Below are 12,040 nucleotides of genomic sequence, written 5' to 3' on the forward strand. Positions count from 1 at the left end.
GAGGCACTGACGATGTGCACAAATATATATACACACACACACATATATATATATATATATATATATATATATATATACATATATATATATACACACACATATATTGAGATTGTAATCACAATAAAAAAAAACGCTATTATACAATATAAATACCCCAAGAGCTTTGTTCATGCAGTACAATATCATGGTCTGAGTCAGCAAAACAAGTGGAAAACTCTGCTATATTAACATGCATCTTGGAGGACAATTTCACAAACCAAATAGCCAAATCACTCAATTTGTGTTCACAGACTTTCAAAACAACGGCAGGTTAGTCCAATCCAATCCTTGCGGACTGTGAGTCAGACGGAGTTTGTTGCTTACAATTCATCATGCAGCGTGACAGAATTATAGCGGGTGAAGTGATCTGATCATTTGAGAAGCTGCTCCAGGGGAAGTGTGGCAGCTCGACACCATATTGCTAAAATATGATCGTGTTTGCATGCAAATGAGCACGGTGCCTCCTCGAGCATCGAGGAAAGCAAATGGCAGAAACACGCAAGCAGTCCAATCTGATCAAATCTGAACAAACGCACCTTTTGCCTCTCAGTTCTGTCAGTTGTCCAGCCAAGATGGCAGCCAATCCCATGGCCCCCTCGGTGTCCACGGTGGAACGCTCAAACTCTTGAAACCTCAACATTGCCACCAAAGAGTCCTCCTCACTGCGAGGCATGAACACATCGACCCATTAATGGCAGTTCAGATTCAAGACAACCGAAATTCGGCAGATCAATAACACATTCTAGCTTTTTACAGTTTACAAAGCCAATTTTAAAGATTTGTTTTTTTCTTTTACAAACGCACACATCAATGCAAAGTCGCAAGAATCTACCACGTAATTCCTAAATGGAATGGAACCATAACTGTCATCCCAGAAGAGGCTTAAAGGTTTCATTTGAGTTGTCATGATTGTATTGTTAAACTTTTATGGCGCATCCATTTAGTTTTTGACAAGTTTGACAATTTTCAGGCAAAAAGATTACATGGCGGTGGTGGTTTTACAAAAAAAATAAATATCACCACAGCCCAGAATCAGAATCAGAACCTCTTCCCTGTGGTTTTCTTTCCGCATCTAAGATATTGGTCCGCTTAACAACGAACTGCCAGGCTTCTCGTTCTATTTCCCTCTGTTAGTCATTGTTTTGTTTATGGTCCTCTGGACATGTATACTGGGAAAGTAAATTCCTCGTGTGTTTTACATACTTGACCAATAAATTTGATTCTGATTCTCATTCTGATTCTGATCCAAATCTCATCACACACTGCTCAGTATGGTTTGGGACCGCCTCTGTTCACCCAGGACCTGGACGCATTGCTACCACCCAAGGAAAAATGAACCCCCAAGTTCATCAAGACATTTCTGTCTGCCATTTGAAGCTTGAACAGAACAAGAGTGATGAAATAGGACAACGACTCAAAAGGACAAAAGTAAATCAATAACGGAGTAGATGCAACATAAAAATAGGCCTTCTTGAGTGGCTCAGGCAGAGTCCTGACCTCAAACACAGCATCCCAAGAACATTGCTGAAAAGAGACAGTTTTGTAAAACGGAATGGTCTACCATTACTCCGGAGAGGGGTGAGTGATATTTGTTTTAGGAAATAGTTTGTGTATTGTGCTTTACACAACGATCAGATCCTATTGTAGGACCAATTTATGCAGACATCCCGTTGATTCCAAAGGGTTCACATAATTTCTTTTGAGAGTGCCACAGTTAAACCGTACCGCTTTTAATTCTTCGGCAAAAATACAGTAAATGGCTGAATGAAGTCTGGACCCCATGAGTATCTCCAAATTCCCAGTTCCTCCTAAGAGATGCTTTGTCAGGCTTCCACTGCAGCCACTTTCCAAGTCTGCACTACATCTTTTCTAGTAGTTATATTTTCTGTGTTACAGAATGACTCGTGTGAACGATGTAAGTAAAACGAAGGTATCCAGCACCGTATGTTAATACATCTTCTCCTGAAACATTTGGCGAAACTTCAAACTTTCGGTTTGCTGTGGACTACCTGACAGAGATGACTTTATCTACTAGTTTCTTGGCCAGCTGGAAGGTGTTGATACCGAGTGCGCACCCCATGAGATCTGACAACAGACAGGAGAGCAACATATGCTGCGTTACAAGAGCACCAGCATACAAACAGCAAACATGAATGCTTAGTCAACCTTGCTCTGATAGAGTTCAACTGCGCATTTAATTCATGACTTAAAGCCTTTTAAGTATGGCATGTTTACCTCCGTACAGCTTGGTACTCGGGTTGCAATGAACGTCTTTGATGGGGCCATCTGTCTTTAGAGATTGCAGCAGCAAAGGGAAACCTTCAGGTTCTATTCCCTGTTTGGAGAGAGTCCACGCACAGAATTATTATGTGTGCTGCAGCATTTTTTTTTTGGAGACCACACAAACATAAAATAAACATTATGAATACAAAAATATTCTTTCAGGCCGCCCTCATATGCACAGCCCCCACACAGACACTGAGCGGTGTACTCTAGAATATGTTGCACAAAGATTTATTCGTGCATCTTAAATTCTTTGATCCCAGCAAATTAGTAAGAGCATCCATGCATGGGCACCTCCACCAGCCCCCCACACACGATAATGTAAGGCAATTGGTAAAGCCAGAAGACGGCATTAAATATTTGTGGTGAAAAATAAGAGGCTCATCCTTTCCCTCCAGTGTAAACAGACCTAAAGCTGTCAGACTTTTAGCAGTGGATAGATAATGGAACCAAGAGAAAAAAAAAAAGTAAGTAACATCAAATACATTTATCTTGTTAAGAAAAGCCCGGCTCAATGAAAAACATCCACACTGGGGAAATGTAGGAGGCGAGTAACGGCTTGTCTTTGCAATAGGAAGCAATGAGGGGAAGGTGACCCCATTTTGAGGTGCAAAATCAAAGCTGATAATCAATCATCACTTTTTCAGAGAAGTTTATGGAGTCTCTCTTCTAGCGCATCCACTTACTATGACTAGAACGTGTGAGTTGAGATGCTTGATGGCTGCCGCCGTGCCGGCCAGTAGACCGTACTGTCCAGCTGCAGGAACCACCACCGCATCAAGCTTGGACACTTGTTCGTAAATCTCCATGCCCACTGTGCCCAGTCCCGCCAGGTAGGTCGCACTTTCATCTCTGAACAGCACAAAAATGGCGCCTTATGTGGCTTTTTCAAAACAGTAACTCAAAATGGTTTTGGGAATATATTTCATTTTGAATTTAATGTCTCCAACACTGCGTGAGCCAATGGTTCAGGAGTTCAAGGACATCACTTCTCAATGTGAAGAGAAATCTCTTCATGTAAACAACAAGGCTGAAAATCAACATTGAATGCCCGTGACCTTTGATCCCTCACATGCCACTGCATTAAAAAGCAGCATCGTTATGTAAATCGCCCGTGACCTTTGATCCCTCACGTGCCACTGCATTAAAAAGCAGCATCGTTATGTAAATGGTATTGCCACATGGGCTCAGGAACACTTTACAAAACTATTGGCAGTTAACACAGTTCGTCGCTACATCTACAAATCCATCTACAAAAGTTCAAACTTTAGTAGGTAAAGCGAAAGCCATATTTTAACAACATCTCAAAACGCCAACGTATTCTCTTGGCTGAAGATTATCGAGGAAGATGCAATGTGGAAAAGTCGTTCTGTGGTCTGACGAGTCCACATTTCAAATTGCTTTTGAAAATCATGGAAAGGGCCATCTAGATTGTTATCTGCACAAGGTTCAACGGTCAGCATCTGTGATGGTATGGGGTTGTGTTAATACCCATAGCACAGGTAACATGCACATCTGTGATTAAGCCATGAATGCTGAAAGGCGCATTGAGGTTTTGAAGCAACATTCAGTATGCTGCCATCCAACCAACGTCTTCTTCAAGGAGATCTGTGCTTATTTCAGCAACACAATGCCAAGCCACATTCTGCACGTGTTACCACAGCGTGGCTTCATTGTAAAGAGTGTGGGTGCTAGACAAGCCTGCCAGCAGTCCAGACCTGTGTCCAATTGAAAATGTGTGGCACATTACGAAGACCAAAATACAACAATCGCGATCCTGGATTGCAGACCAACTAAAGTTGGACATCAAATAAGAATGAAGAAGGAAGAATTACACCTACACCTCTTCTACAATTAGTGGCAACTAAAGTTGGACATCAAATAGGAATGGGGAAGAATTACACCTACACCTCTTCTACAATTAGTGTTCAGTTTCCAAACGCTTGTTAAAGGTTGTTAAAAGGAAAGGTAATGTAACACATTGGTAAACGTACCCCTGTCCCAGCTATTTTGGAATGTGTTGTAGGCATCAAATTCAAAATGAGTGAATATTTGGGGAAAAAAAGGGAATCAAATTGGACATTCTTGTCTTTGTTGTATATTCAAGTGAATATCCTGTAGGTTGAAATTATTATATATATTAAACATATGATATAAATTGCTCACTCTTCTAGGTAGAGGTATCCATTTTCTTTGGCCAGATGGCGAGCGTGGTTCTGAGAGTCGTGACCGGTACTGCCATAGGAGATGACCATGGCGCCATAGTCTCTGTAGATCCTGAGACGAGGCGAGGAACAACATGACGGCATGATGGCAAACACGGGGATCTTCAGCTCCACTGCATGGTGGGCCACGGCCATGGAGAAATTACAGTCAGTGGCAACGATCACTCCCTTCCTCTGCTGTTCCTGAAAACACGCATCATGGAGTGATCAATTATCAAAATCTCGGAACAGTTGGTCGTCTTTATGAAACAGTGGTGAAGGCATGAGTGGTCAGGGGCAAAGCTCCACTGGATGGCTTGTTTTTATTCTCTCCACCCATCCCTTTTCTTCATCCATCCCAAAACTACAACGCAATGACACTGCTCGTCGAATCATCACCTCTATGAACTGGGAAATAGTCTTCCAACAAGCAAACGAATGGCTTGGTCACCTAATGGCAGTGCACATATTGATAAGCAACCATTGACCCCCATGAGAAATTGAGAATCTTCAATGTACCCAACGTGTCTTTTTGGAATGTGACATGAAGCCGAAGTACATGGAGAGAAAACCAACGCAGGCACAGGGAGAACATATAGTATAAACTACACAAACCAAGGCCAGAACCAAGAGTCAAAGCCCAAACTTCAGAACTGTGGGGCAGACACGATGACCACTATTAGATCGTGCACATTTTTTATTCATTCTGTTTTGTATTTCATATTTCCGACAATGACATACAGCGGTAGGGAATAAGTTGCCAAATTATTGCCTACAAGGGTGTTTTTTACACGCATCTCTCTGACATAAAATGATACCAAATGCATTTTACATCACACATAGGTTCCCTTTATTACTTGACAAAGTCAAATGCAAAGTATACATAACGTGTCAGTTCAGCTATAATGAGCAACATGGCTTCTTTCACGATAAGTTATTCTTGATTCGACTCAACTGACACCCCACCAATTTCTGTAACACTGCAGTCACGTAGTTCTTACTTAACTAGTGTGCCGCCACATGTGACTGACAAGGCATATTAGTGTTGGAGACTGTTTATGTTATTCACTTGATTTTCTGTTTTGTTGCATCATTTTTGCTTTTGTGAGTGTCTTTGAAGTAATCGTTAATTTACGTTTTTTCTGAGGCGGTCTTCGAACGCCTCTTGAGTCGAAAGGCAGTTGAGAAGGCGCGTAGTCCAACATCGACGTGTCTGTGTTTGCTTCAGTGTGAAACGAATTAATAAAGTGTATGTTTTAAAAATGAAACGACACGACAGCTCTTTTTGTTTCGGAGCTGCAACATTCTTACGTCACAGGACCTCACAGACAGGAAGTGGGGATTCTCTGTCTTACCTGTGTTAGCGAGGAGAGCATGTACAACACTCCTCTCTCCTTCACTGAGCCCGTGTAGTGCAGGTGCTCCTTCTTCAGATAAATCTCCATACCATACTGTTTGGACAGCCGGGAGTACTGAGAAACAAGATGGGTTGCAGTGTTTTGTTAATCCCAAAGGAGATTCAGTCATAGAGCTTGCCGTTCAAATTCACTTTACACTTTAGAGTGAAATGTAGTAGTACAGCTATGAAATTTGATCTCAAGGTTTCAAAGTTTTGTTTTTGTAATGTTTACTGTGCAAGGCGTCTTCTGTATGCTTGATTGGATAGTAAAGGCGGCGGCGCTGATGTCCTCAAAGCGCAGGTACTGAGGGACCGGTCTGGGGACGATCCTGAACTCGCTGACTCGTCTGGTTTTTGGTGGCTCCTTTAGCGTGATTACAGGTGCTTCGACCACCACTTTGGTCTCACGGACCTTCACGTCCCCGTTGAGGAGTTCTTCCTCACCAAAGTCTTTCAGCCTCTCTGGTTCAATGAGGGTCGGTCTGCGGCCCACGGCGCCATTACTGAGCAGCGCTCCTTTGTGAGGGTCATATGGTTGTGCAGGGCCCAGTCGCAGCTCCTCTCTAGAAGATAAAAGTACTTACGTCTTTAAAGCACCGCACAGTTTTTACATCTGGAATATGAAATGAAGACAAATCATGATATCATAACATTTGCACATTCGGTGGGGAAGTATGAGAACAAAAAAAACAAACAAGATGGGAACAATCAACTACCAAAATTCTGCATGAATCCTCATTTCACTGAAGTACGTCCATCTAAGAGATTCATTTTCAAGTACATTGCAAACTGCTCTAAACCACCCTCACGAATGCCGGGGCGTCTTTAAGTCTACTGTCAACAATTTGGTCTGGATGGCTAAAAGTTAAGTAAGAGGGTCACATTAATATGGATTTTCTTTTTGTAAAAAAAAAAAAAAAATGTGGCTGTTAAATACAGTGTCAATGGTATTATTTTACTTTTTCTATGTTGCAATCCGGACAAAATATTTATGAATAGACTTTCATGTCGAAATTTCAGAACGTATTTGTTTCAAACAGATTTAGAGAACAAGGAGCCATTTTGTTTGAACTTGATATGCTGGGACAGTTTATGTGACTGGATTTTTAAAGACAATCCTCAAGTCCATTTCCAGAAACCTAGGACATCAGCGACTTGACGAGCCATATAAAACTCGGGACACTGTAAATGAGACATAAAACCACAGCCGATTAAATGTTTGAAGGTGAATGTCAGAATGTAGTCAAGGTGGCAGCTTTTGAATGCGAGCATTCAAAGTGTAGAACTTAATTGAAACGAATATGATCGAATTCCTGAAAATGCTACAGATAAGAACACCCACTTCTGTCACCTTTCATGTCAACACAATTTTTATTCACTGTGAAAGATTGCATCTAAAAGCTAACTTTTTTCTTTTCATGGCTCACACAAACGATTAAAGTGGGAATAAAGGGCCAAAGGCAGGCCAGTTGGATTTATAGCAGCTTGATATATTGAGTTCAAATATAATGGAATGGTCCTTTAAACAACCAAGTTTCATTTCATGTTATCTGACGAAAGTGTAAAAACTTTTTGAACAAAATATTATACGGGAGGAGCTGCTTTTACCACCACCGAGTTAATTAGAAGGCCTTTCACACAGTCTAAACACAATAATAGGCTTATAGCCTTTGGAGATTAACCCCGTCACCTAGATGCTAAAGAAAATTATATTTGGTCAACGGCAAGGATTGAAATTCCGGGTTTGTGCGCGCAGTAGAGCCTGTGCACTGATAATTAGCTCTCCACTGCAGTAATGCGTGGTTGTCAGGAAATGTGATGAATTTGTTTAATATACACTTGAGCTTTGGTGTGCTTTTGCTGTGTTTCATTACTGTCGCTTATATTAAGAAGCACGTGGCTTTCCAAACAGCCTGACTGCATTTCAGTCAGAGCTGCTTCTATTTAAACCACAAATCTTTGACCTTTTACTCCGTCATCTGGCTCCATTTTTGCCCTCTGCCCCACTTATCAGATGCGTGCAGTCCATTATTCAGCCACTCAGTGTACTTGTAAATAACACATTGACCAGAAAAGCCCAAGGATGCAGCTCTGTTTACACAGTGTGCTCCTGAGCCTGCGCGGTCTTTTTTTTTTTTTTTTTTCTTTGTATGTCTAGTGGCGTACCCTCAATGGCACAACTATGGTGAATTGGAGCGACAAATGAATTTTCAGCATTACTGTTTGTTAATAGTTCATGTCATGAATTGATGGTCAAATTTCACACGGTAAAATGTAACTAAATGTTTTCAGAACCACGGATTTACTTCACACACGCAGGTAATAGTATCGGTTGTGCATACTTGGGACCTTGGCACATTAAGTAGACACACTGTACGCACACACACACACACACACACACACACACACACACATATACCAATACAAAGTGGAGTTAAAAACAGGAGCAGGGACTGAGGCCAGAAGTGAGCTGGCACTTGAAGTCCCATCTTTGTTCTGAACTGGGGGTGGAGTTTTGTCACCAAGACTGGGCAATACTGCTGGACTGAGTTTCGAAGGGCCAACATCAATACACGTGTCCCACCCCTGCCCAAAGGTATCATTTTATCTGCTGTCTTCAACCCTTTCAGGGACAGCGGTTACTACAGGGGGCAGCCGATCATGTTATCAGGTTACAGGTTATCATTATTGGTGCATGAAAGGGTAAAGCACAGGCTTCCATGAAAACAAGACTCTTATGAAATGGAGGATTTGTAAGAGTAAGATGAACAAATGGAGTACAAACTACAAGAGGGGTTGGAAGGGCGTGTTCACCGGTAGTCGCGTCTTTGTTTGGAGCCGGAGGTTTTTGTTGTTTTTTTTGGGGGGGGGGGGGGGTCACAAACACTGCACATCACTACTGGATTGATCTGGGGAGAGGAGAGTTCTGACTGGTCTGGGTCACTACATGTTTCCCACCTGTGCCAAAAGGGGTCATTCTCCTCGATGCCTTGAAGTGCAGGCTTTGGTGAAAACAATCGTTCTAGTCTCTCACTCAAGTAGCTTGAATAAAATAACTGGGCAGCAAAGTTCATCTTGGTTGAAGCGGAGTCCTCTTAGAATCCAAACAGTTCTTCTGTATTTGTGTACGAATCCTCCTCAGATGATGAGGTGTGGGATACTGCCCAGTACTGTTCCCCACGGTCTAAGCCCAAGTTCCCAAACTCTTACCCAGGTCGGAAGCTGTTTAAGAAGGGATTATCTCGGGACACTTGGGAGCGTCTCTCCAGTGACTTGGCCCCTCCCAGCATTCTATTCCTGGCCCAGACCGGGATTACGTTCCCTTTCTATGACGTAGACCAAATCAGACGGTCTAAGGGGATAGATGCAGACTTAGGATTTATCTAAGGAGCAGTGATCCAGGGGCTCAACCCCGCAGGGGAGACAACTGTGAATGAGAAATTAAAAACCTGCACCTCCGTTTGTGAAGCCAAGAATTAAGGTACCTGCCTGTGCAAGATGCTCTTCGGATATCTGTAGACAACTTCAGATCCATGTCAGTTATAGTGGCCATTGGCTTAAATAAGATCTGGTAATGTTCATCGTTGAAGGAACACATTGCACACCGTTGCATCTTTAGATTCCAGCTTCACAGTGAACTTGATAAGACGAAGCAATATGGAAAATGGATAGGTTGTTAATGGTTCTGACACGATTTATTTCGGTCAGTTGATGGGATAAGTCAAGTGTCCAAAACGTGCATTTGTTGATGATGTCGTGACAGTCATCTCCCGGCAGAACCGATATCACGAATGACTGTGGAAATTTGTTTCCCTCAGGCAACCGTCTTCATAGATCTCATTGCGATGGCACTTGACAAACATTCACCAGCATCATCACCTTGCCCAATGCAGAATTATCACTGCCTTTCATCCAGTCATCCACAGCCAGCAATTGCTTTGTAGCTCATTGTAACCTTGTTTTTTTTTTTTTTCTGTTTCTGTGTTAATGATGGCTTTCGTTTGGCTTTTCTGGAAGTAAATCCTATTTCCTTTTGGCGCTTTCTGCACAGATGTCGACTCCGACTTCCTCCCATTTGTTTTGCTGTACATTTTCTGCTTTCTTGATGTATTGCTCGTCTCTGACACTTGATGCTCACGATGCTTCCTTCATCTACCAGCATGTTTGCCATCTTGGTCCAGATTTTAGACATGGGCTGGCTGTGAAATATAATTTATGCCTACAGGGGAACATCAGTGATTGGCTGAACCTCTGGCACAAGGCTTATATTTAAACGACTGAATGAATGATCCTCAAACTGGTCATGGACATGCAGCCACATGCATCGGACTACATGGAAAGCCCTACAGAGATGCAAGCAAAACACACAATGAGCTCTGTGTACAGGAAGCAGAAAGGACACTCTCCCAGTCCTCATGCAGCGTTACGTTATCCTTCCTTAAACCCTAAATTAACTTGAACCAACCTCTAGTATGACCTACACTTACAGGTAATCCTTTTCTTAATCTTGGCCTACCAAACAAGTCCGAACCTTGAACTGTAACACTGCGTCCTTTCCTTGGGTGTGATATTTTGTCATGATGGCACACAAGACAAATAGGAAAAGCGCGCAGGAATAGACAGAGAAGGTGACCCTGCCTCCAGCAGTTTGTCACATGACACACGAGCGCAACCAGATGCCATCAACTTCTCACTCTGCACGTTTGCGGCACGCTGTGTCTCATCATATTTACCTTAAGTTTCAGCGGCCACCTGTCACGTGCCCCGAGGGATGTTCACATCACAGTCTGCCTTGTTTTCTCTCTCACTTTTCCACCCACGTTTGTGTTTCGGTTACTTAACCCGCAGATCTGCTTTAGAGTGCAGACAAGTGAGCAGAACATAAGGCTGAAGACAGTCTGGCTTAAAGAAGATAACCAATGCTTACTACAACCAGGTTGCGTGCGCTTGCACGTGTGCATGTCCGCGTGTGTGTGAGTCAGACAGAAGAAAGCCGAGTCAGAGCAACTAAAAAGAAGCAATCACTTTGAGCGCAGAGGGCCTTCTTTGCTGCCAAATTGATTTGATTTCACACGATTGCTGCTGGGAAAAGAGCAGAAGCCTAGAGCTTTTATTCTCTTGATTTTTATCGAGCAAAGATTTTCTAAATAGGAAACAAAAAGGAGACAACTGAAATCGCAACCGGTTTAACCCTTTAAGGCACGGGTGTCAAAGTCAAGGTCCGGGGGCCAGATCCGGCCCGCCACGTCATTTTATGTGGCCCGCGGATGCAAATCATGTGTGTCAACTTTCATGATCCTTGCTGAAAATCTGGACCAAAATGTCAAATTGTCATGGGTAATAAATAACGTTGAGATTTTGCATCGCCCCTCCGAGGGAAGCCGTAATTCCAGTGGTCCGCGACAAAAAAAATAGTTTGACACCCCTGCTTTAAGGGGACAGCAGTTACTACAGTGGACAGCTTATCATGTTATCAGGTTACAGGTTATCATTATTGGTGCGTGAACGGATTCAGATCCCTTTTTTCCCCTCATATCGATGGCAAAACGAACAAAAACACTGGATATCACTATCACCAGCACAAAAAAACTTGGACAGTGTAATCATTGAACATTTGTTGGTGCACCTAATATTTCACACTCTCAGGAAAAATGCCGGTGTTTGTATAACGCAGAGCATAATACACCCACAAATGCACCAAACCAACACTGTATGACTGATGAACTCGGAATTCATCCTCGGAGGGAAAATAAATATTTTCTATTCGTGTTTAGTTAGACTGAGATGTCAGTCCCCTCCCCAGTACAAACTTCCCACCCCTTCCCAGATACCAAGCTTCCCGCTCTGCATTCCATGTTTTCATTTGGAAACGGGGCCCAACCACTCCGGAGGAAACATTGTTGAGGCAGCAAAGTCGGAACTAAGGAGTATTGCACTAGAAACTAATTGTTTACATCCCCTCGCCCCTCCTTTTTGAAAAAAAAAAAAAAACACCATGAGCCATCCTTCCACCCCCACTATTGGACTGATCATCCTCTTGATTGGCTACACTGTGGCAGGTAAGAAAAGCAGCTTGGCAGAGGGGAGGTGGCGAGGTTGGCGGCTGGGCGGTGGG

General features: G+C 42.8%; 1 protein-coding gene across 1 annotated transcript in view; it reads right to left on the reverse strand.

The window, feature by feature from the left end:
- LOC109523039 (L-threonine ammonia-lyase) overlaps positions 1-9,108 on the reverse strand; it is a 15,201-nt gene extending 6,093 nt beyond the window's left edge. Inside the window, exons 1-8 of the mRNA XM_019881878.1 lie at positions 8,884-9,108; positions 6,158-6,488; positions 5,882-5,998; positions 4,489-4,730; positions 3,009-3,174; positions 2,275-2,374; positions 2,049-2,124; positions 576-701 (exon numbers count right to left, since the gene is read on the reverse strand). Of these exons, the coding sequence (XP_019737437.1) occupies positions 576-701; positions 2,049-2,124; positions 2,275-2,374; positions 3,009-3,174; positions 4,489-4,730; positions 5,882-5,998; positions 6,158-6,488; positions 8,884-8,999 (1,274 nt within the window). The 5' untranslated portion in view covers positions 9,000-9,108. The remainder of the gene's footprint in view (positions 1-575; positions 702-2,048; positions 2,125-2,274; positions 2,375-3,008; positions 3,175-4,488; positions 4,731-5,881; positions 5,999-6,157; positions 6,489-8,883) is intronic.
- Between the last annotated feature and the right edge of the window lie 2,932 nt (positions 9,109-12,040).

Source organism: Hippocampus comes, unplaced genomic scaffold, assembly GCF_001891065.2.
Source record: "Hippocampus comes isolate QL1 unplaced genomic scaffold, H_comes_QL1_v1.1 scaffold36, whole genome shotgun sequence".
NCBI lineage: Eukaryota > Metazoa > Chordata > Actinopteri > Syngnathiformes > Syngnathidae > Hippocampus > Hippocampus comes.